Below are 26,453 nucleotides of genomic sequence, written 5' to 3'. Positions count from 1 at the left end.
GCAACATGGCGTCCGCTAATTATTCCAGCAAATTTTGATTTAAAAAAGTCTAATGGCGCTCCTTCCCTTCCGAGCCCTGCTGTGCGCTCAAACAGTGGTTTTCCCACACATATGGGTGATTGGCATAGTCAAGAGAAATTGCACAACAAATTGTACGGTACAATTTCTCCTTTTACCCTTATGAAAATGCAAAATTTGGCGCTAAAAAACATTTTTCACACCTCAATGTTATAAACTTCTGATAAGGACCTGGATGAAGGGGTTAATAGTTTAGACATGTCAAATATAGAGGCAGATCTAACTTTCATTTGTCTCCTGAAACCAAATTGTTGCAGGCTGAGAAAGGACTGTTTGTAGTAGAATATACCACCCCTGCTGAGCCTTGACATGAAAAGTGATAAAAATACACTTGTAGGAGGAGGTAAAACAGTAAAGAATGAAAAACTCCAGCCTGAAAGTCATGCCATCCTTCTCCCCAATAGGAGGTGGTATGCAAGGAGGACAGCCCATTTTGATTTTTGCTTTAGGTCCCCTTTTCCACCTCGTACACTCACTGATCTATTTAGTATAGTGATATCCTTCTCGATTTATTAACTTGAAATGATTCACCTTCCGCTCTGTGCAGTGATGCAATTTCTCATAATGCTGACCATTTCACAGAAATGTCCTTTCATAAGCATGGGGCTACCGGCTGTAAATGATCTATCTGTGTGTTTGCAAAGCACAAAAAGAATATCTTGTCTATTTCTAGTCATCACCTGTGTATCACTTCGAAGGTCAAGAAAAGTGCTGAAAGGTATAATGGCTGCAGAATTGATTGTGAAATGGTAAAGTCATGTTAAATAGCCATCACTGCTGATACACTCTGCGGTGCATGGCATTATTTAAAGAGCGAGCGAGAAGGTTGGGAAGGTTCTCCTGGCTGAGATTCTGAAAGTGACAAACAAAGCGCTTCGGAGAGAAACAAAGCGCAAGGCCAGACAGTAGAGAATGACAAGGGAATGCTAAGAGAAAATAATAGATGACTGCAGGTCGTTGATAAAGACAGATTTCAACCTTTTAAAGCCTTGAAAATAGCTGCCAGACACCAATGCAGATAAATGAAACAGCGGCTTTTAAAAGGCAGATATCAGATCAGTGTGTGCAAAGTGCCTGAAAGGCTTTACAATGGTGGCGCATGCAACATTAAATATGAATAAGGATGATGAATAAAAACCCGGAAAACAAGTCTGTGCATTTCATTACCGACCGAACAGAGCAGCCAGTCATTTAGCATCTGTGCGCGTAGCTAAGATAGTCAGTACCAAGCGCCTCTTTATGGTTACGTTGGATTCTTCCATATATGTAGATAGTTGTGCAATGGCATTAGATTTTATGTCTCACATTACATTAAATACGATCCCAAGGACGATCTTGCAGATAGTTTTTTTTTGTTTTCGTTAGATTTCGTAGCTTTTTATGACTTTGCCGATCATTAAAGACGATTTTATGGGGAAGTGTTGATTTAGCTGGTGCATATATTAAATACATGAAGATGGCTTCTGACATATGGCAAGACATTCTTAATAACCAAGGCAGTAAATCCTTATTATTGTGACAGCAAAGCCATAGAACTTCATGATTTTTACTTTGAAGGAAAGTGAACGTCTTTCTCAGTGATGGATTATAAATGGCAGTCCTCACTGTTGAATTTTTCAGTTCACATGTCCATTACTCTATATGTAACACAACGACAATGATAATATTCAATAGCCCAGAAAATGTTATTGTCACGTCATAATTACTAAAATCTGTTGTCACAGAAGCTGTGCTGTACATAGAAACAAGTGAGCATCACAGCAAAGATCAAAATCTAACCACCAAGGAAACGACACCAACCATGGACGGGTGACTTCTTATCAGCTGGATGATTTGTTTCTATGGTATTTGTGCCATAAAAAAACAAATATATATATCTATTTACTGTATATATATCTAAATATATATATACCGCATTTTTTGGACTATAAGACACACCGGACCATAAAACACACCTAGGTTTTAGAGGAGGGGATAATCATCCTTATCCCAGTAACACCTACTTTGTTAGTAACATCATAAATCCACTGAGTGATTTCATAAAGAGCGCCTTACTGCAGCCGGAAATAGGGGGAATGGACCGCAAACTGGTGTCAGTGGAATGCAGTACAGTGTCCGGCGACTGGAAATGACGTCCCCAGCAGTGAGTCCCAGTATATTATATGTTGGGAACCTGTCTTTGAAGTAGACTCAGAAGCAGAGCTTGCAGCTTTCCCAGAAGATGATTGCTGTGATATTCAGCCATCATCTGCCTCTAACAGCAGTGTGTGGAGCAGATGACCTATGTACGCTGCTGTTAACTCCTTAAATGCAGCTGTCAATCTCTGACAGCTGCATTTAAAGGGAATCTGTCAGCAGGTTTTTGGCATTTAATCTGAGAGCAGCATAACGTAGGGAAAAACAGCCTGATTCCAAAGATATAACACTCAGTAAGCTGTAAGGAGATTATCACTGCCTGACTAGCTCTCACAAGCAAGGCCAGTCAGGCGAATCTGTAAAACCCCATTGCTACCACTGATTGACAGCTTGCTGACAATGTACACTGATCACAGGAAGCTTCCAATCAGGCGTGTGGGCGGGATTATACACAGCTCAGCATTTTGACCATTGCTACATCTACAACAGATAAAACAGGGATTCTATCAAAACAGCACCAAGCAGTTCAATAAGTGACACATCGCTGGAATCAGGCTCTCTTGCACTGTATTATGCTGCATTACAAAAACCTGTTGACAGATTCCCTTTAAGGCATGCAGTTAAAGGGGTATGCCATTCCACAAGCCCATCAGCCCCCCAGTGACGTGATTATGGGGTGCCAATATGTTACTCTGGGAGTGTGGGTCTTGTAAAGATCACTGTGCATGCCATGACATGGCTCATATGAAGACAGAAGACTGTGATTTTCACTATATACTACAATACATATATATAATATTGCAGTATATAGTACCAGCGATCAGATATTCGAAGGTTCAAGTCCCTTAACTGGACTATAAATAAAGTAGAAAAAGAAAGTTTAAACAATTTAAAAAAATGAAAAATATATAAAAATTCAACTCACCCCCCACCACCACTACTCTATTCATATTCACTACCCTATCAAACACATTTGGTATTTCCAGGTCTATAAAAGTCTTGTCTATCAAAATATAAAATTTATTAACCCTAACAGTAAATGTTGTTATGAGAAAAGGTATCAAAAAGCCAGAATTGCGCTTTTTTGATTGCTGGACCACCGCAAAAAATTGAATAATCAGCAATCAAAGTGTCTATTTAATTCAATATAGCATCAACAAGACCATCAACTCAGGGTGCAAAAATCAGGCCCTAACACTGCTCCATCAACTGAAAAATGAAAATGTTATTGGTATCAGAACATAATGAAACAAAGAAATCTTTGTTTTTCTTTTTCAATTTTTTTTTGCCATTTAAATAAAAAACATAAGTATACAAATTTATTATATCTGCAATTGTACTGACCTGGAGAATTATATTGCTAGGTCATTTATTACTGTACAATGAATGTCGTGAAAAGAAAACCCAAAAAACAACTGCAGAATTTACTTTTTTTGCACACTTTCACTGCACCTGGAATTATTTACCTGTTTTCTACTGCATTGAATGCTAAAATGAATGAAAACTACAACTCGTCCCATAAAAACAAGCACATCTATGTGAATAGAAAAATAAAAACTTACGGATCTTGGAAGGAGGGAAGGAAAAAAAAATCACCTGGCCAGGAAGGGGTTAAATAGGGAGGAGCCCCACTCATGGGTCCCAGCAGGGAGCTAATTACACTAATACCCTGGAGTATGTGAGAAGTGAGGAGACTGTCACTAGTCCCTGCAGAAAGGCTGCGCTGCAGTCCTCTACAATAACTTAAAAAAAGGAGAAATTAAAGGGTCATCTCAATTAACTTTTCAGTGTAAGCTGTCGTGCATATGTGTGGACAACACAATTTCTGGCCACTTGTCTCCTGCAATTTCACCAGTTTTTACCTCTGCAGGCTCTATCTCTAATTTTCAGTTCTCTCTAAGCTGGTAGGTAGAGAATACCTTCCATGGTGTCTGCTCTACACAGCTGTAACATGCGTGTCTGTGAGTACACAGCTTCATGGACAAGTTTCAGCCATTGACAAATCAAAAATTCCAACATTCGAGATCACATAACTACAGATTCAATCATTTGCGTATATAATTTTTAACTTATGAATGACCGAAATAGCCAAAATAGGTCTACGAATCCTAATGAAGATGGTAGGTGCTTACAGGGGTGACCACAGGAATTTGTGAGATTTTACAACACGAAATTCAGTCATTTTCAATCTAAAGGCGCTGTCAGATAGCCGTATAAATCGGACAGAGACGAAGACGCAATGCTTGGACTGGCTGGCAGCTCTCCCGATTCATATAGTTCTATGCAGCAGTCACGCTCGGGTCAGGAGACCCGCCGGCCAGTCCGAGCATTGCGTTCCGATCTTTGTCTGATTTATAAAGCCATCTGATGGCGCTCTAAACAACCCGATTTACTATCTGATAACTTGCATGACTTGGAATCTGCACTGGCAGCAGAACAGATTTTGGTCCAGTGATTTCCCGTATCCAGTACATAGAATGAAGACATAACTTTTTGCATCAATTAGAAGACTTGTGCCAACCGTTTACTTCATTTCGTAGGATAAAGTGTAAAAAGTGCTGTGATCCTTTGTAACTTTGTTACAGTATTGTACTCTTCAGCTAAAATAAAGATCTTCCAGAAATCTGCGTCACTGTGTAGTAAATCACAATTGTGTCTGCCACAAATATTTCACTTACTTAATTGCCTGTCTTCATTAAAGACATCTAGCAAATTGTAATTAGCTAGAACATTAAGATGCAGAAGTAATGTATTGGCTGGGCCTGTGCTGTCAGGAGGAACTACTACATTTTTTACATTATTATGTATATTTTACAAGTCTTTCAAGTGGAAGTGAATAGAACATTAGGGGAAGGCAGTGACAAGGCAATAGAATAAAGAATGTCATATATGGATGATGAATGTCAAGAGGCTGCATTACCATAGCCCATGTCAAATGCATGAAATCACTAAATATGACATCTGAATTCACGATCAACCTATTCATAAAATCAATTTTAGTAAAATATAATTTCTTATAGTAATAAACCAAGCAGTGTGCTGCACTGGCTAGTATTACTGGTGTTCAGCACTGGTTATATAAAAATACATAAGGTCTTAGAGATATGTCCACCCTTAAAGGGTATTCTCAAGTTGTTTCTCGAGTAGCTCAGAGCAATGCAGTCTCTTAGGAGACCCTAAAATATTTTGCCCACTGTACATTTTTAAGTTACATAATTTTCGGACTTGGTTTTCGATCCTTTTTTGAATATTGGCCCCTCATTTGCTATGCACCAGTGCTCTAAAACAGGCCCTGTGATTATGAAATCATTAAATATTAGAAATAATGGTCTGTCTACCATGGTATTTAAAGAGTAACCGTAGTTTCAGTTTTTATTTCATAAATCAATAATACACAAGAAAATAAGCAACTATAATATATCTTCTCAGAGAAATGTGCTTCTTTCTCCTCCAGAACTGATTTTTAATTTTCAAAATTCTCAATTCACTTGTAAAATCTGTATTCAGGGAAGACAGATTTTTATATTAAGGAAATAGGAGGTGAGCATTACTACTGATAACATTTTATGTAAAAGTGAGGACGGGAGGGGGAGGTGCTAGAGGCAGAGCTCCCCCCCCCCTCTGTTTACATAGAATCTTATCAGCACCAACAGTCAACTTCTATCTTAGTAATGTAATAATCTGTTTTCACTGAATACAGACTTTGGCCACGGCCCCACTATCAGTATTCGGTCCGTATTTTTTCTCAGGAGTGGGAGCCAAAACCAGGAGTGGGTGATAAATGCAGAATTGGTGCACTTTTTTGTATTATACTTTTTCTCTGATTGTTCCTCACCTGGTTTTCATTCTCACTCCTTAGAAAAAAATACTGACAGAATACTGATAGTGGAGCCGTGGCTTTAACCTGAGAATTGAGAAATTTGAAAATGAATGATCAGTCCTGGTGGAGAAAGAACCAGATTTCTCTGATAAAATATATCACAAAGTTGCTTATTTTCAAGTGTTCTACTGATTTATGAACTATAAATTAAAATGATGGTTACACTTTAAAGAAGTTGTCCGACCACGAAATCTAAGTTTTCTTTAAATCTAATCGGTGCTGTATTGTAATATACAACACCCCTATAAATGTTGTTTTTTGTTTCTGCCTTTCGTTCCTCCTGAATTTCACTTCATTCCCTGCACCCACTTTGTATAGCTGCGGCTCTACCAAACATGAGAGCTCCCTGTGCTTTATTATCTAACCTCACAGCTAGAGCTGGCACTGCCCGGCCTCAGTGTCCAGCACTGCCCTCTGCACACTCATTAGCTGTCAGTATCTGCCCCTGCACTGACGTCTATCATCACTCCAGTATTGGAAATAACAGAGCAGTGTCCTGTTTCCTCATTAGTGGAAAGCAGCACAATCACTGCACTCTACACCACATCCACAGTGGTGATATAGCGTCATATGTCCCCACATCACCTCTGACATATGAGTATTGTGAAGTGAAGTCTATAATGATGTGTGTGTGCAAGAGTATACATATGTGTGTGTATATACTGTATCAACATAGATAACACATTATACACCTCAGCTGCAGCAGAACTTCAGTCTATAGTGATGTGTATACATATATACCACATAATACACCTCAACTGCTGCAGAACCTCAGTCCATTGTGATGTATATACAGTACAGACCAAAAGTTTGGACACACCTTCTCATTTAAAGATTTTTCTGTATTTTCGTGACTATGAAAATTTTGCATTCACACTGAAGGCATCAAAACTATGAATTAACACATGTGGAATTATATACTTAACAAAAAAATGTGTAACAACTGAAAATATGTCTTATATTCTAGGTTCTTCAAAGTAGCCACCTTTTGCTTTGATGACTGCTTTGCACACTCTTGGCATTTTCTTGATGAGCTTCAAGAGGTAGTCACCGGAAATGCTCTTCCAACAATCTTGAAGGAGTTCCCAGAAATGCTTAGCATTTGCTGGCCTCTTTGCCTTCACTCTGCGGTCCAGCTCACCCCAAACAATCTCGATTGGGTTCAGGTCTGGTGACTGTGAAGGCCAGGTCATCTGGCATAGAACCCCATCACTCTCTGTCTTGATCAAATAGCCCTTACACAGCCTGGAGGTGTGTTTGGGGTCATTGTCCTGTTGAAAAATAAATGATGGTCCAACTAAATGCAAACCAGATGGAATAGCATGCCGCTGCAAGATGCTGTGGTAGCCATGCTGGTTCAGTATGCCTTCAATTATGAATAAATCCCCAACAGTGTCACCAGCAAAGCACTCCCACGCCATCACACCTCCTCCTCCATGCTTCACGGTGGGAACCAGGCATGTAGAGTCCATCCGTTCACCTTTTCTGCATCGCACAAAGACACGGTGGTTGGAACCAAAGATCTCAAATTTGGACTCATCAGACCAAAGCACAGATTTCCACTGGTCTAATGTCCATTCCTTGTGTTCTTTAGCCCAAACAAGTCTCTTCTGCTTGTTGCCTGTCCTTAGCAGTGGTTTCCTAGCAGCTATTTTACCATGAAGGCCTGCTGCACAAAGTCTCCTCTTAACAGTTGTTGTAGAGATGTGTCTGCTGCTAGAACTCTGTGTAGCATTGACCTGGTCTCTAATCTGAGCTGCTGTTAACCTGCGATTTCTGAGGCTGGTGACTCAGATAAATTTATCCTCAGAAGCAGAGGTGACTCTTGGTCTTCCTTTCCTGGGGTGGTCCTCATGTGAGCCAGTTTCTTTGTAGCGCTTGATGGTTTTTGCACCTGCACTTGGGGACACTTTCAAAGTTTGCCCAATTTTTTGGACTGACTGACCTTCATTTCTTAAAGTAATGATGGCCACTCGTTTTTCTTTACTTAGCTGCTTTTTTCTTGCCATAATACAAATTCTAACAGTCTATTCAGTAGGACTATCAGCTGTGTATCCACCTGACTTCTGCACAACACAACTGATGGTCCCAACCCCATTTATAAGGAAAGAAATCCCACTTATTAAACCTGACAGGGCACACCTGTGAAGTGAAAACCATTTCCGGTGACTACCTCTTGAAGCTCATCAAGAGAATGCCAAGAGTGTGCAAAGCAGTCATCAAAGCAAAAGACGGCTACTTTGAAGGACCTAGAATATAAGACATATTTTCAGTTGCTTCACACTTTTTTGTTAAGTATATAATTCCACATGTGTTAATTCATAGTTTTGATGCCTTCAGTGTGAATGTACAATTTTCATAGTTATGAAAATACAGAAAAATCTTTAAATGAGAAGGTGTGTCCAAACTTTTGGTCTGTACTGTACATATATACATAATGCACTCTAGCTGCTGCAGAACCTCAGTCTACAGTGATGTGTGGATGGATGCATGAGGGAGGGATGATGTGAGAGGGATGGATGGATGAGAGTTGTATGGATGGAGGGAGGGAAGGGTGGATGGGTGGGTGGATGGATGAAGGAGGGAGGGAGGGATGGATGAGGGAGGGATGGTTGAGAGAGGGAGGGAGGGATGGATGCACACAGCACATTATACTCACCTATGTAGAAGCCTTTTCCTTCCTGGTTAGTCCAATCAGCTGAGTCATTCCCCTGCTGCCTCCACTGTGAGCTGCATGGGAGGCTGGAGCAGGAGGCAGGGGGAGGGTCTGGTAGAGACTGGGGATGGTGTCTGTTGTGACATCACTGACCAGTGGCTGCCAGATGTAACATACCAGGTGGCGGGCTTGCATAGTGCACCATCTCTCACTATGCAAGATCGCAAACTTGATCTTCAGTCCAGTCTGCTAGCCTGGCTTCTATTCATGTTGTCTGTTTGTCTCTGTTCTGACTGCTTAGGGCAGCAGCCGGTTACTTCCTGATTCTTGTAGCTGCTGTGTGCACACCCCTAATGCGTCCTCAGCCTATTGCTGTCTGTCACTGGATATTTAAACCAGCTTCATCTGGAAGCTGAGGCCTGAGCAACTTTATCATTCAGTGTGCTCCTTGTCTCTGAATGTGCCAGGTCCTCTTCTGTTTCTCCTGTCTGTCTACCTTCCTAGAGGCTGTATTTCCAGGCCTGTCTGAACACGCTCCTAGCCTGTTCGTCCCGCCTTCTAGGGGCCGCATACCTAGATCTGTTATCTGTATTTTCTTGCCTGCCTGTCCGCCTTCCTGGAGGCTGTATTCCCAGGCCTGTCTGAACACGCTCCTAGCCTGTTCGTTTCTGCCTCTGGGGGCCATATACCCAGGCTCATTCCTGTATTTCGCTGCAGTAACAGTTCCTGTCTGAACTGTCTCCTAACCTGTTACTTGCTTTGTCTCTATGTCCGTTTCCTCCCTTTTGCTGCAGTGTCTGAACCAGCTCTTGGCTTTTCCTAGGCTCGTTCCTGTATTTCGTTGCAGTACAGTTCCTGTCTGAACTGTCTCCTAACTTGTTACCTGTTTTGTCTCTTTGTCCGTTTCCTCTCTTTTTCTGTAGAGTCTGAACCTGCACCTAACTCCTTCTCGTTGTCGCTGTACTTCTGTTTGCGAGTTTGGCGTCCACTCGCTACTTCTTTGCAAGTACCTTGTGTGTATCTGGTTCTGCCTTTCCCTTCCAGTCTGTTCCATGTGAACAGAGCCCTGTCCCCTCTGCTCTGTCTTTGCTCACCGCTTTGGCGGTTTATCTCTGCTCTGTCCTACTTACCGCTCTGGCGGTTTCTGCCCGCTCTGCTCTGCTTTGTCTACCGCATTTGCGGTTTTGCTCTGCTGAGCCTTGTCCACCGCGCCTGCGGTTTCGCTCTGCTCAGCCTTGTCCACCGCATCTGCGGTTTCGCTCTGCTCAGCCTTGTCCACCGCATCTGCGGTTTCGCTCTGCTCTGCCTTGTCCACCGCACTTGCGGTTTCGCTCTGCTCAGCCCTGTCCACCGCACTTGCGGTTTCGCTCTGCTCAGCCCTGTCCACCGCACTTGCTGTTTCGCTCTGCTCAGCCCTGTCCACCGCACTTGCTGTTTCGCTCTGCTCAACCCTGTCCACCGCACTTGCGGTTTCGATCTGCTCAGCCCTGTCCACCGCACTTGCGGTTTCGCTCTGCTCAGCCCTGTCCACCGCACTTGCGGTTTCGCTCTGCTCAGCCCTGTCCACCGCACTTGCGGTTTCGCTCTGCTCAGCCCTGTCCACCGCATCTGCGGTTTCGCTCTGCTCAGCCCTGTCCACCGCACCTGCGGTTTCGCTTTACTCTGCTTGATTACCGCATCTGCGGCTCTGAACCCGTCACCTAGTCTGTACTGGACCCTACCCAGCCTGTGCTCTAACCTGCCTGTTCCTGTATTCCCCGGTGTGGGTCAACAGCCGTGTCCGGGGTCTGACCTGGAGTCGCACCTGGTCCCTCTGCTCGGTTCCTCCCTGGTGCACAGGCGTCGTTAGCCGTCGTGCGACCTTGGTCGGATCGGGTAGATACTTAGTTACACCCCTCCAGGCACTCTCCGGTTCATGGTCCAGTGGGATCACTAAACACGCACACACCAGTCAGTCCAGGCGTGTGCTTAACAGTTTGCTCAGGCCATGGTTCCCGTTGAGCCCCACGGCCCTTCGCTCTCAGAGACATTTTGAATCCGTGTCCAGCGAATACGTGCATTAAAAAATAAATAAATAAATAAAAAATTTTCTCTAGCTATGGCCCAGGCGATGTACGCACCAGTCCAAATGGAGCTTTCTGCACTCGTTCCTGCGGATCCGCCACGGTACTATGGGGATCCTAAACAAAGCCGTGCGTTTGTGGAGCAATGCATGCTGCAGTTCCAGTTCTATGCTCACTATTTTCCTACCGATCGGGTTAAAGTGGGATTTATGATGTCCTACCTAGCGGGTGATGCCTTGAAATGGATCACCCCCCTATGGGAAGAATGGGATCCTATCGTCCTTGACCTACAGGCCTTCCTGGTGGCCTTTCTAATGGTCTTCGATGACCCAGTCCTGAAGCCTCTGCTAATGCTTCACTTCCCAGTATCCCGGAGCAGCCCCGATGGGTAATGTGTGTGGGTAGCTCACCAGTTCTCCACCCCGAAGAGACTTATGCCCACCCAGAATCCAAACAGAATAACTACGCTCCGCAGAATACTTCTCTTCCCAACCTCAAGAGGCAGTCCAGACGTGCAATGCGTAGAGGCAAACCATCACGCCAGGTTCTGTCCTCCCAAAGACCTCTTGTTCCCCAGCCTGCAGAAGCAGCTACCCGCACTGAATCCATGAAAGTTGACCATGGTCGGCAGGCAAAGCAGAGGCCGGAACTCAGTCACGAAATCGGATTGCAGTCCCACTGCGGTTGTTTGGGTCCCCCTGACGGTCTTTGTCCAATGAAGGTTGGAGAATCCCAAGACATTAGGCCTGTAGGAGAGGCTGCCCTGGGCATTGGTGTTTCCTCTCCACAGAGGACCATGACTGTCTCCGTGGCAAGTGAAAGCCTCGGATTAACCGGAAGTTTCGGGCTTAAAGCCTTGAAGAGTCAGTGTCTGATTCCTGTCCGAAAACTCCAGAAGCCGGTTTGGGCATTGTCTGCAGAAGGACGAGCCCTACTCAGAAACAGTCAAAAGATGTCTGTACAAATTAAGCTCCAAATTGGAGCATTACACTTGAAGAAGCTTTCCTTTCAGGGGCTGACTGGTTTACCCACAGGTCGTCCAGAGCCGAGAAATCTAGTGCCCGCTCAGGTCTGGAGACCTTGTATGGTGTATCGTGGGGGACTGTTAAGGTACAAGGGGTGTCCAGTCCCCATATCTTCAGGACAGTCAGCAATGTCTTCTTCTTCTTCACCAGATCTGCTAGTCGCTGACTCGCTGTGCGCTGAAGTCTCCGAAGGAAGAGAGGCAGAGGCAATGTCCCCACACAGTCTCGACGATTGTACCAATGATCTGGCTTCAGGTACCGTCCCGCCTCACAGACATGTCATCTCTGAAACCAGTTTGAGGATGGTCCCAAAGCATGGACCCTCCATCTTTAATAAATCTGGCCTTGCGTCCGTCGAGTCGGTGGATACCCCCAAGTCTCTGCACCCCTCCAACCAGGCGGAGGACCTCCAGTTGCCTCCTGAATCCTCCGGGGTGCTACCTGATAACAAATGGAGAGAGACTTTCCTACACCCTGTACCTGATGCCTCGCTCACTTCGTCCAGTGAGCTTGACCAAGTGTACCCCGAAGCAGTGGTTACCCCCAAGTCTCTGTACCTCTTCAACCAGGCGGAGGACCTCCAGTTGTCTCCTGAACCCTCCGGGGTGCTATCTGATAACAAATGGACAGAGACTTTCCTACACCCTGTACCTGATACCTCGCTCACTACGTCCAGTGAATTTGACCAAGTGTACCCCGAATCAGTGGTTACCCCCGAGTCTCTGCACCCCTCCAACCAGGCGGAGGACCTCCAGTTGTCTCCTGAACCCTCTGGGGTGCTACCTGATAATAAATGGACAGAGACTTTCTTACACCCTGTACCTAGTACTTCACCCACTTCATCCGTTGCTGAGGATGGCTTGATGGGAGGAAGCATCCTAGATACCAAGATGATGAGACCAGTTTTGTTTCCTCTAGTGGACAGAAGAAGCAATCCTCTTGAAGAGAAGGACTGGCCTCCCAATTCTCTGCGGAAAACTCTTGCAGGCTTGAAAAAGAGGGGGCGTAAGTGGGGGGGGTACTGTAACATACCTGGTGGCGGGCTTGCATAGTGCACCATCTCTCACTATGCAAGATCGCAAACTTGATCTTCAGTCCAGTCTGCTAGCCTGGCTTCTATTCATGTTGACTGTTTGTCTCTGTTCTGACTGCTTAGGGCGGCGGCCCAGTTACTTCCTGATTCTTGTAGCTGCTGTGGGCACACCCCTAATGCGTCCTCAGCCTATTGCTGTCTGTCACTGGATATTTAAACCAGCTTCATCTGGAAGCTGAGGCCTGAGTAACTTTATCATTCAGTGTGCTCCTGGTCTCTGAATTTGCCAGGTCCTGTTCTGTTTCTCCTGCCTGTCTGCCTTCCTGGCGGCTGTACTTCCAGGCCTGTCTGAACACGCTCCTAGCCTGTTCGTCCCAACTTCTAGGGGCCGCATACCTAGATCTGTTATCTGTGTTTTCTTGCCTGCCTGTCCGCCTTCCTGGAGGCTGTATTCCCAGGCCTGTCTGAACACACTCCTAGCCTGTTCGTTTCTGCCTCTGGGGGCCATATACCCAGGCTCGTTCCTGTATTTCGCTGCAGTAACAGTTCCTGTCTGAACTGTCTCCTAACCTGTTACTTGTTTTGTTTCTATGTCCGTTTCCTCCCTTTTGCTGCAGTGTCTGAACCAGCACTTAGCTTTACCTAGGCTCGTTCCTGTATTTCATTGCAGTACAGTTCCTGTCTGAAATGTTTCCTAACCTGTTACCTGTTTGGTCCCTATGTCCGTTTCCTCCCTTTTGCTGCAGTGTCTGAACCAGCACTTGGCTTTACCTAGGCTCATTCCTGTATTTTGTTGCAGTACAGTTCCTGTCTGAACTGTCTCCTAACTTGTTACCTGTTTTGTCTCTTTGTCCGTTTCCTCTCTTTTTCTGTAGAGTCTGAACCTGCACCTAACTCCTTCTCGTTGTCGCTGTACTTCTGTTTGTGAGTTTGGAGTCAACTCGCCACTTCTTTGCAAGTACCTTGTGTGTATCTGGTTCTGCCTTTCCCTTCCAGTCTGTTCCGTGTGAACAGAGCCCTGTCCCCTCTGCTCTGTCTTTGCTCACCGCTTTGGCGGTTCATCTCTGCTCTGTCTTACTTACCGCTCTGGCGGTTTCTGCCCGCTCTGCTCTGTTTTGTCTATCGCACTTGCGGTTTCGCTCTGCTAAGCCTTGTCCACCGCATCTGCGGTTTCGCTCTGCTCAGCCTTGTCCACCGCATCTGCGGTTTCGCTCTGCTCTGCCTTGTCCACCGCACCTGCGGTTTCGCTCTGCTCAGCCTTGTCCACCGCACCTGCAGTTTCGCTTTACTCTGCTTGATTACCGCATCTGCGGCTCTGAACCCGTCTCCTAGTCTGTCCTGGACCCTACCCAGCCTGTGCTCTAACCTGCCTGTTCCTGTATTCTCCGGTGTGGGTCGACAGCCATGTCCGGGGTCTGACCTGGAGTCGCACCTGGTCCCTCTGCTCGGTTCCTCCCTGGTGCACAGGCGTCGTTAGCCGTCGTGCGACCTTGGTTGGATCGGGTAGATACTTAGTTACGCCCCTCCAGGCACTCTCCGGTTCATGGTCCAGTGGGATCACTAAACACGCACACGCCAGTCAGTCCGGGCGTGTGCATAACACCAGACAAGGAAACTCTAGTTGGGGAGTAAGCAGCTCCCCCAGAATCAGGAGAGAGCTGCTCACGTGACTAGATGTGCTATCTAGGACACCATGCAGAATGCTGACAGTGAGTATATTACACACTGTCAGCATTCTGCAGCCTAGATACACACACAAATTATACCAAAAGCCCGGACAACTCCTTTAAGTCCTGTCATCCGGACCCAGATTTGTCATCTGGATGTTAAGTTCACTGGTTAGCTATACAGTATATACAGTGGGTGAAAAAGGTATTGAGACAGAAATTACAGAAATAAAATTTCAGCTTTCTATTACAGTATTGCTTGTAATTTTATGTGTGAACACAAGATTTAATGATTTAATCAGTGACACCTACATCTCTAAAGTGAGAGTCCTACAGTAAAGTGACAGTAAAGGGGAAAGTGAACATCTTACTAAATTATTTTTTAAAGGGGTGTTCTCAAGTTCTTCAATTGTTTTAATTAGTTAGACAGAATGAAAATAATTGAGTTTGCAATTGACTTGCTTTTTCTACTTTCTGTCATTCTCCAGCAATGAGAGATTTTGACTTTTATTGTGCAGAACTCATTTCCATGTGAGCAGTAGCTACATTCCAAGAGAGAGGTTAACTCTTAACATACCAGCTACCTCTCTCAAACTCATTGATTTCTATACAGCAGTTTCTGCTCAACTCTCCCACCCTCTCTTGCAACATCACCAGCCCGGCAGCTGTAGGCTAAGGTCACACCACCGTATTTTCACTCACCTGAGAGAATCAGGCCGATTATGCTACTCATACTGATCAAACTCTGATCAGAGTTCGACCACAGTGTGATCAGATTTTTCTCACATGAGGAGAAGATGGAAAAAAAATTCTCAATCTTCTCCATTCGGTCAGTCCCAGTCCATGAAATCAGACTGCACTCAGGTGTCATCCGAGTACAGTCCGATTTTTTCCACGGACTCACTGACTTGCATGGCCGAGTGTGATCCGAATATCAGAGGCAAAGTGTTTGAGCTGAATGTCATTAGCATAATCGGCCTGATTCTTTCGCATGAGAGAACATACGGCCACCTGTCTGCAGCCTAATACAGCTTTACTCTTCACCAGATCTGTCATTCAAGCAGGAGAGCCCGTCCTGCTAAAAAACAGGAAGTAAGGAAGCTGCACTGCTCTTAGATGCTCAAAAGACAACTTGAGAACATCCCATTAAGACAATGGAAATGAGCCTTCAGCCTAAATGAGAAACTTTTGCTTCGTGAATCAATTATTGATAAACAACATCGTCTAATTAATTCGCAGTGCACTGGCCTCTTCTATTTCTGACATATCAGTTGCAAAAAGTAAATAGAAAACTACATTATACCTACAGTACAGACCAAAAGTTTGGACACACCTTCTCATTTAAAGATTTTTCTGTATTTTCATGACTATGAAAATTGTACATTCACACTGAAGGCATCAAAACTATGAATTAACACATGTGGAATTATATACTTAACAAAAAAGTGTGAAACAACTGAAAATATGTCTTATATTCTAGGTACTTCAAAGTAGCCACCTTTTGCTTTGATGACTGCTTTGCACACTCTTGGCATTCTCTTGATGAGCTTCAAGAGGTAGTCACCGGAAATGGTTTTCACTTCACAGGTGTGCCCTGTCAGGTTTAATAAGTGGGATTTCTTGCCTTATAAATGGGGTTGGGACCATCAGTTGTGTTGTGCAGAAGTCTGGTGGATACACAGCTGATAGTCCTATTGAATAGACTTTTAGAATTTGTATTATGGCAAGAAAAAAGAAGCTAAGTAAAGAAAAACGAGTGGCCATCATTACTTTAAGAAATGAAGATCAGCCAGTCTGAAAAATTGGGCAAACTTTGAAAGTGTCCCCAAGTGCAGTTGCAAAAACCATCAAGCGCTACAAAGAAACTGGCTCACATGAGGACCGCCCCAGGAAAGGAAGACCAAGAGTCACCTCTGCTTCTGAGGATAAGTTTATCCGAGTCACCAGCCTTAGAAATTGCAGGTTAACAGCAGCTCAGATTAGAGACCTGGTCAATGCCATACAGAGTTCTAGCAGCAGACACATCTCTACAACAACTGTTAAGAGGAGACTTTGTGCAGCAGGCCTTCATGGTAAAATAGCTGCTAGGAAACCACTGCTAAGGACAGGCAACAAGCAGAAGAGGCTTGTTTGAGCTAAAAACCACAAGGAATGGACATTAGACCAGTGGAAATCTGTGCTTTGGTCTGATGAGTCCAAATTTGAGATCTTTGGTTCCAACCACCGTGTCTTTGTGTGACGCAGAAAAGGTGAACGGAAGGACTCTACATGCCTGCTTCCCACCGTGAAGCATGGAGGAGGAGGTGTAATGGTGTGGGGGTGCTTTGCTGGTGACACTGTTGGGGATTTATTCAAAATTTAAGGCATACTGAACCAGCATGGCTACCACAGCATCTTGCAGCGGCATGCTATTCCATCCGGTTTGCGTTTAGTTGGACCATCATTTATTTTTCAACAGGACAATGACCCCAAACACACCTCCAGGCTGTGTAAGGGCTATTTGACCAAGAAGGAGAGTGATGGGGTCACAGTCACCAGACCTGAACACAATTGAGATGGCTTGATGTGATCTAGAACGCAGAGTCAGAGTGAAGACAAAAGGGCCAACAAGTGCTAAGCATCTCTGGGAGCTCCTTCAAGATTGTTGGAAGACCATTTCCGGTGACTACCTCTTGAAGCTCATCAAGAGAATGCCAAGAGTGTGCAAAGCAGTCATCAAAGCAAAAGGTGGCTACTTTGAAGAACCTAGAATATAAGACATATTTTCAGTTGTTTCACACTTTTTTGTTAAGTATATAATTCCACATGTGTTAATCCATAGTTTTGATGCCTTCAGTGTGAATGTACAATTTTCAAAGTCATGAAAATACAGAAAAATCTTTAAATGAGAAGGTGTGTCCAAACTTTTGGTCTGTACTGTATATTTATTAAAAAGTGGATTTATTAAAGAAATGTCATGGATTTTAAAAACGGACATACATTTGACATATAGACGTGAAAACCGGATATCTGGATGACATACAGACGTGAAAAACAGACATATGGATGACACAGAGATGTGAAAAATAGATATCTGGATGTCATACAGACGTGAAAAATTGACATATGGATGACACAGAGGCGTGAAAAACGGACATATGGATGACACAGACGTGAAAAACGGACATACGGGTGACATAGAGATGTGAAAAACGGACATACGGATGGCATACAGATGTGAAAAACGGACATACAGGTGACAGAGACGAGAAAAACTGACATACGGATGGCATACAGACGTGAAAAACGGATATCTGGATGTCATACAGACGTGAAAAATGGACATATGGATGACACAGACATGAAAAACGGACATATGGATGACATACAGGCGTGAAAAATAGACATATGAATGACACAGATGTGAAAAACGGACATACGGGTGACAGAGACGTGAAAAACGGACATACGGATGGCATACAGACATGAAAAACGGACATACGGGTGACATAGAGATGTGAAAAACGGACATACGGATGGCATACAGATGTGAAAAACGGACATACAGGTGACAGAGACGAGAAAAACTGACATACGGATGGCATATAGACGTGAAAAACGGATATCTGGATGTCATACAGACGTGAAAAATGGACATATGGATGACACAGACATGAAAAACGGACATATGGATGACATACAGGCGTGAAAAATAGACATGAATGACACAGACGTGAAAAACGGACATACGGGTGACAGAGACGTGAAAAACGGACATATGGATGGCATACAGACATGAAAAACGGACATACGGGTGACATAAAGACGTGAAAAATGGACATACGGGTGACATACAGACGTGGAAATGGACACATGGATGACATACAGATGTGAAAAACGGACATATGGATGACATACAGACATGAAAAAAAAGACGACTGACATACATACGTGAAAAACAGACATATGAACTACCACACATGGCAAAAAAATAGACAATTTTTTATAAGCTCATCAGAACCTGGCTTAAGACTAATTTCCACTTACCTGAGAACATCATCATGTGTTGAAAATTCCAGGGAATTCTTCTTTTACGGCCCAAATTCAAGAAAAATGTAAGTGGATATATGTTACAAGCTCTTGCAACAAAGATTGATATCTATATATGTTTAATTAAGGAAAAAATACATGGGACATTGAGTATTTCATTTCCAATATCACAAATATAACAATCTTAATAATGCCAGTCGGGTACAAGCCTCATATCTGCATTACCCAATATAAAACATGTTGCTTCAAAATAAATGTGGTCAGGCTGGGACACTTGGCCATAATATGGTTACAAAAATACTCCTGCGATATGCTTATGTGTAAAAGGTCTTACACAATAAGGAGATAACAGTTCACTCATACAGGAGGGTTATGCACTTTTTTTTACATTATTGTATGCAAATTAACTATTTCACAGAACAAAAGAAATTATCCATTAAGTAGCACCCAAGAGAGGTAGGTTTCCTATAAACTTACATCCAACCCTTTAGCGAGCTTTGCAACATGACCAGTGATAAATGCCAAGCCAAAAAGTGATTTAGGCCACGGCCCCACTATCAGTATTTGATCAGTATTTAGTCAGTATTTTTTATCAGGAGTGGGAGACAAAACCAGGAGTGGGTGATAAATGCAAAATGGGTGACTTGTTTCTATTATACCTTTTCTCTGATTGTTCCTCACCTGGTTTTGGCTCCCACTCCTGAGAAAAAAATACTGACCGAATACTGACCAAATACTGATAGTGAGGCTGTAGCCTTACAGACAGTCTGTTTGCCTCTCATCAGTGAGAGAACTAATATGCATATTTTTCTTCCATGGAGAAATGTAACTGTCATAAGCATGTCACTTTGTACTCCATGACGGATATGAAGAACTTGACAGAGGGAGAGTGCTCCCTCTGTCAGCCGATCAGCACCCCGGTAGCATAATAACAGAGTGCCCAATGGGTTGCTATAGCAATAAAAGTGGCCTGTGGATCTATAAGATCCCACTATAGACGGAGTCTGATACGATACTTCTCAATCTTACACTGACATGATGGGTAATGCACTGCACTACAAATGAAGATCATAGGATCACATACTCATGTCCTTTTGGGGACAAATATATATTATTAAACAAAATGTAAAAAAGGTTTCTAAGTCTTTAAATTAAAAAAGCAAAAACACCCTCCCCAGAATCCCAGTTTTCCCAGTAAAAAAAATATATTTTTTACTAGGCTCAATGGGGTTTTTGTCTTTCTCTGGAACAATAGGTTAGGCTATAGACTGAACTCGATGGACTTAAATCTACCGTCAATAGAAAAAAGTATGAAAATTAAATAAAAGTGGTTAAAAAGTCGCACAATGGTACCAAAATGTTACCAGTAAACACTACAGCTTACTACATTATAAAACAAGCCCTCATACAGCTCTATAACCAAAAAATAGAAAAAATGATGATGACTCTTAGAATAAGGTACCACAAAAAAATATTTTATTATATTTAGTAAATGTGACTTTCTTGCACAAAAGAAGTAAAAAAATAATATAAATTGAGTATTAGTGTAATCATATCGCCCTGTGCTGTAAAATTATATCACTATTTACCATTTATAGGGAATGCCATAAAAATATAGTATATGAACAACAATACCAAGAATGCTAGTTTATGCACATCCGGCCTCACAAAAAGAGAAATAAAAAGATATTAAAAGTCACACGTACCAAAATATAGAACCAGGGAAAATTACAGCATGTCCTGCAAAATATACACCGCTGTCTACGGAAAAATAAAAAAGCTATGGTTCTTAGAATACAGTAAACCCTCCATCCATGCCAAAATAATTGTTTAACTGATTTTTTTGTGTGTAAAAGTAGTAAAACAAAAGAACAAAAAAAAATCTATAGTAATTGGGTACTCTGATTATCGGATCAAACCTGCAGAATAAATGTAATATTTAAATGAAATTGAATAGTGAACTGTGTTAAAAAATTACAGAAAGGCTGTTTCTTTTGTGTATTCCATTTAAAGGTATAAATCATTAAGACTACCCCTGTCAATAAACCCTGCAAGTCAAAGGCTAGGGTCACATGACCGTACTTTGTCTCATCTGAAAATTCAGTCCAATTATGCGAATTATACTCTGATAAGAGTGTAAGCACAGTGTGATCTGAATTTTTCAGATGTGAGAAGATGGAAAAAAAATTCTCCATCTTCTTCATTCTGTCAATCCGTGAAAATCAGATTGCACCCAGATGTCAACCAAGTGCATTCTGATGGTTTCCACGGACTTACTGATTTGCATGTCTGAATGCAATCTTAATATCGGACACAAATCGGGCATGCTGCGATTTTTTCCTCAAACAGACTCTGTCCGAAAAAAATCTTCAGACAAGTGTGCAGCCCCATAGAATAACATCAGTCAGAGTGAGATCCGATGTTTTATCAAATCGCACTCACACCGAAAATACGGCTGTCTACACGAGCCCTAACACTCCAGAATGCCATCTTTATAGGAGTTGTCCACTATTGGAAAAACCTTTATGAATGGCCTCGGAGTGTTGAGTAAAATAAAAAAATTGACTCTTCTCTCCCAAACCAACGCCAGTCTCACCATAAAAATGTCATGTGACTGTAGCAGCCAATCAACGTCCGCTGACCAGTTGCAGCATTCTCATTTTCCCATTAAGGCCGCTTTTGGGGGAGGTGGAGGGCTAGCAGATAAGTATACATTTTTCTGCAGTACTCTGGGACCATTCATAAGTGGTTTTCCAGTAGTGGATCCACGTAATGTACGATAGACCACAGGAACAATATGTCCATCTGAAAACGACCCTATGACTTTTCATGCATTGTCATATTGAGGATCTCGAAGTAGCAACATATTTATAAGAATCTATTTCTAGCAATAATATTGCCATCTAAGTAATGGAGGCCATTTACATTTTTCTACAAAGTTAAAATACTTCCCTTCATCACAAAGTATTAACGACATAATCTCTGTTTAATTCCATACACATGTGGTTACGTTTTAATCAAAGAACAAGCACGTAAAATCAGACCTGCAGCGGCCCTGGAATCATCTGAAAGGAACACCACACAGATTTAATTACATTTCAATAAAATGTGCTTTGAATTAACATCGAAACTTGGATTATGTTCTCTGATTCTAATCTCCAGTCTTGACTCTTCGGAAAGCAGAATGGGCAATTTGTTTGGATTTTGGATTTCAAAAAAAAGGATACAACTGCTCCACATATAAAGAGAGCATTAAAGATGTGGTTCTGGAAAGTAAATAATGCCAGCCCCATATAACAGAAGATAAAGTTCTCCGCCAGGAAGTTCATGAATTCAAAAAGCTGAAAGGGATGGAAAACAGAAAGAACAGAATGAGAGGTGTTACATTTACGAGGTTATGAACATGCAGATGAGTTCACATTGTTGTCCATGTGCACACACACGTATGACCGGATGGCTGGAAGCGCAGTTATAGAGAAAATCCAATAAAGATTGGGCTTCTCATTACTATTACTCATTAGAGGGAGCAACAGCTTTCTGTGATTCATTATGCCATACTTTCTGGTAGGTAAAGACCAAGGATTGGATGTAATCAGACTACAGCCATCTACTATCTTCTGTAATTATAGTCCTGGTCACCAGCCAGATTATAAAGATGGGTGAAATAAGGATGAATACCAATTTTATTTTTCCACTTATAAGACCAGGAGTAACACAGATTTCAACAACATATTGGCCCAGATTCATCAGTATTTCTGGCATAAAACTCTTTGAACAGTCTCAAAAATTTTGCACAACTTCGCATTGCGCAAAAAATGTTGCTACTTTTGGTGTTTTCACACCAGTTTCATTTAGCTCCGCTAAAAATTGGCTGGAAAGGAGCCAGGATGCACCAAACCATCAATCAATTAACCAAACATGGCAGCATTTGTTAAGTCAGAAAAACGACTTCCGGCCCTGACTAGAGTAACATTTCTGGTGAGGTGCGCATCACTGATAAGCTGCGCCAAATTCATTAAGTGCGTGTGCTTCCTCTTGAATTCGGCGCATCTTAATCTTATATGCCCCTCATGAACGACTGTCTTAATGAATCTGGGTCATCTTGTACTTGTAAGTTGTGGTGAAATGGAGGCAAGCAAGACAATACCACAAACAATATGTACAGATACACATTCTATTGTACATACCAAACTAGATACATGATATCCATGCAAATAGCAGTAGCTAAAGAAAAAATATAAGTTAGATTTTAAGTAGTTGAGGTAAAGGACTTAACAGGATATTCCCCTTATAAACATTTTTGGCATAGCCACAGAAAAATAAAAAATGCATGTTATATATGTAAAGGGCCCACCTCTGAGAGTAGAAATTCTGAAACGCCCAACTATACGATAAAAGTCAAAAAACGTTATGAAAAATGGTAATCAAGCAATGGTCACCTCTCAATTGACTAAAACGTGGAGAAAGGAGTGAATTGATGAACAGAGTTCATGAAACCAACACCAATCTAAAAATGTTTAAGATTAGTACAGCCCTTAAAGGGCTGTCAGCAGGGTCAACCCTCCTAAGCCTCCTATGGTCATGTAGGTCATAGGAAGCTGAATAAAATGATACCTTAATATCTGCAATCCGATGTCTTGTTCCACAGAAATCTGTGTTTTTCTTATATGTAAATGAGCTGTTTAGGACTATGGGACACATACTGATTTGCATGAGATTTCGCCTCTAGAGCTTATTTTAAATAAAAGTGGGCGTTACTAGTGTGATGTGTAATGGTTACCAGTGTGATGTGTAATGGTTACCAGTGTGATGTGTAATGGTTACCAGTGTGATATGTAATGGTTACCAGTGTGATATGTAACGGTTACCAGTGTGATGTGTGATGGCCGTTCTCTGCTCTCCTGATCTCACTGCAGAGCTGTGTGTGATTATACCTGATACATCTGCAGGTTCCGCTCAGCTTCAGCTTCCATGTCACAGGCAGACAGGTTTGCAATGCAGCAGAGCTGTGTGAGCTGCAGCTGTTAACATGTTTGTAAGAAGACAAAGTTCAGTTCTACTGTTCTGTGTTAGTTACATATCTCATACTGGTAACTCAACCTTTTATTAAAGATAAGCCATGGAGGCAGATTTTAATTTAAATAAGTGTCCTACCTATAGCCTGGAACAGCTCATTTACATATAAAAAAAACATGGATTTCTCTGGCATAAGACATCGGATTACAAATATCAGGGTATCATTTTATTCATTTTCCTATGACCTACATGCCCATATACACGGCTTATGAGTTTTGATCCTACTAACAGATTCCCTTTAAAAGAGGCCCTATCAACTTGCTTTAGGATGCACACAGACAGACCCCTGTAAAGAATGTGTTGAAATGTACATTTTATTTCACATATTTTCCCCTTGTGCACTGGCTTCTGGTAAAGATAAAGAGTTGTGTTTATAGTCAGAGGAGTTGTTGGCTATGGCTAAATGTATGTGTCAAGTGAATAGCTATAGCCATGTAAGCACTAAGTTGGCATGCCAGTATGCTGCAAAAAGTCAATTCTACAAGGACCACAACACCTCTAAATGGAGTCAGAGGAGAAACTGTCACCTTCAACCACATCTGCCCCATATTATTAACTCATCCCGTCAACAATCTTTATATTTGGGTCCAAACTGCCAAAGTTCCATGTAGCTAGGACATAAACTAACATTCTTGAAACTAACAGATTTTGGCTCTATACTAGCTAACAGAATCCATTTATGAGTTAAGAATGGGAGACGATAAACAGATATGATAGGGAAAATATTTTGGAATCATTTTTTTTGTTTAAACAGTTAAGATCAGTTAAGAGATTTTTCTTCCAGTTTCTGGCTTATTTGTTCTAGATAAAAATTAATAATGATTAAATTATGCTGGTTTTGCTTTGGTATGATTACATAACCCCATAAACACAACAAAAAATTGTTCATAAATTAATTTATATATAATAATGAGAAACACATGGTAAAAGTACTGAACACATGAAGAAAGAGAGGTGCAAAATGCCATAGAAAGTCATGATACCAGCTGAAATATATCAGTAATTAGAAAGCAATCCTGACACTTAGTGAAAATAATATCAGCTGGTTTAACTGATGGCCTATATAAAGTTGTCTCATCACCAAGGTGCCACAAAAGAAACATCACATGATGGGTAAAACCAGTGAACTGTCTCCAGACCTTCGCCGCCTTATTGTTGAAAAACATACTGATGCCATTGGTTACAGAAGAATTTCTAAACTACTTAGGATTCCAGTGAGCACTGTTGGGGCCATAATCCGAAAGTGGAAATAACAATTTCACCATAAACTGGCCACAACCAGGTGCTCCACACAAGATTTCAGACAGAGCAGTGAAAAGAATTATCAGAAGAGATGTCTAAGAACCAAGGACCACCTGTGGAGTGCTACAAAAAGACCTGGAATCAGCAGGTACACTTATTTCAAAGAAAACAATAAGTAATGCACTCAACCTCCATGGCCTGTATGCACGCTCACCACTCAAGACTCCATTGCTGAACAAAAAGCATGTTCAAGCGTGTTTAAAGTTTCTTCAACAACATTTAGACAAGCCTGTGAAATACTCACCCCCACACTTATCCCATTCCTAACCCATCTCTTCAACCCATCACTAACTTCTGTTACCTTCCCCTTTGCTTTCAAACATGCCACAATCACGCCTATCCTCAGAAAGCCATCCCTTGACCCAACCACTATGTCCAGCAATCGCCCCATATCGCTGCTCCCATTCGCCTCCAAACTCCTTGAACAGCATGTTCACGCTGAACTTTCCTCTCCCCTCTCATTTAACTTGCTCTTCAACAACCTACAATCTAGTTTCCGTCTCCACCATTCCACTGAAACTGTTCTGACCAAAATTACTAACGACTTACTTACAGCCAAAGCTAGCAGACAAATACTGCTTTGTGACCGGTCCTCTGTCTTCGACACAGTTGGCCTCCTACTACAGATCCTGTCTTCCTTTGGCGTCAAGGACCTTGCCGTATACTAGATCTCCTTATACCTTTCTAACCGCACACTTAGCGTCTCCCACTCCCACACTACCTCCTCATCCCGCTCGCTCTCTGTTGGGAGTCCCTCAAGGCTCTGTCCTAGGACCCCTACTCTTCTCCAGTTATACCCTTGGCATGGGACAACTCATAAAGCCCTTTGGCTTCCAGTACCATCTGTATGCTGACAACACTAAGATCTACAGCTCTGGCCCAGATATTACCTCTCTGCTGTCAAGAATCCAGGAGTGTCTATCAGCCATATCCTCCTTCTTCTCCTCTCGCTTCCTCAAGCTCAATGGGGACAAACAATAAATGACATCATGCTTTCCCCTGTAGCGAAAATCTGCTGCCTCGGAGTAACCCTTGATTCTGCCCTGTCTGTCAAACCGCACATCCAAGATCTCACCACCTCTCTCACCACCTGTCCTTTCCTGAACCCTCAATCTACTAAAATGCTTGTTCATGCACTCATCATCTCCCGCCTCGACTACTGCAATATCCTCCTCTGTGGCCTACCTGCTAAGACTCTCGCACCACTCCATTCTGTCCTTAACTCTGCTGCCCGACTAGTTCACCTCTCTCCTTCTGCAAATCCCTTCATTGGCTCCCAATTCTCCAGCGTATCCAGTTCAAACTACTAACACTGACCTACAAAGCCATCCATAACATTTCTCTTCCATACATCTCTGAATAATCTCCCAATATTTTCCCTCACGTAATCTCCGTTCCTCACAAGATATCCTTTTCTCCTCCACACTTATTCGTACCTCACCCAATCGCCTCCAAGACTTCTCCTGAATATCCCCCATCATTTGGAATTCTGTGCCTCAACACGTCCG

At 42.6% G+C, this 26,453-nt stretch overlaps 1 protein-coding gene across 1 annotated transcript in view; it reads right to left on the bottom strand.

Annotated features, from left to right (window-relative positions):
- The window catches only part of SLC9A9 (solute carrier family 9 member A9), a 1,175,306-nt gene that overhangs the window by 552,969 nt on the left and 595,884 nt on the right, over positions 1–26,453 (bottom strand). Inside the window, exons 10-11 of the mRNA XM_073674666.1 lie at positions 21,795–21,908; positions 18,565–18,676 (exon numbers count right to left, since the gene is read on the bottom strand). Coding sequence (XP_073530767.1) covers positions 18,565–18,676; positions 21,795–21,908 — 226 coding nt within the window. The remainder of the gene's footprint in view (positions 1–18,564; positions 18,677–21,794; positions 21,909–26,453) is intronic.

Source organism: Phyllobates terribilis, unplaced genomic scaffold (genome assembly GCF_046119375.1).
Source record: "Phyllobates terribilis strain yellow unplaced genomic scaffold, ASM4611937v1 Scaffold_3__8_contigs__length_932513732, whole genome shotgun sequence".
Classification (NCBI taxonomy): Eukaryota; Metazoa; Chordata; class Amphibia; order Anura; family Dendrobatidae; genus Phyllobates; species Phyllobates terribilis.
This window is presented reverse-complemented; position numbering and strand designations above follow the sequence as displayed.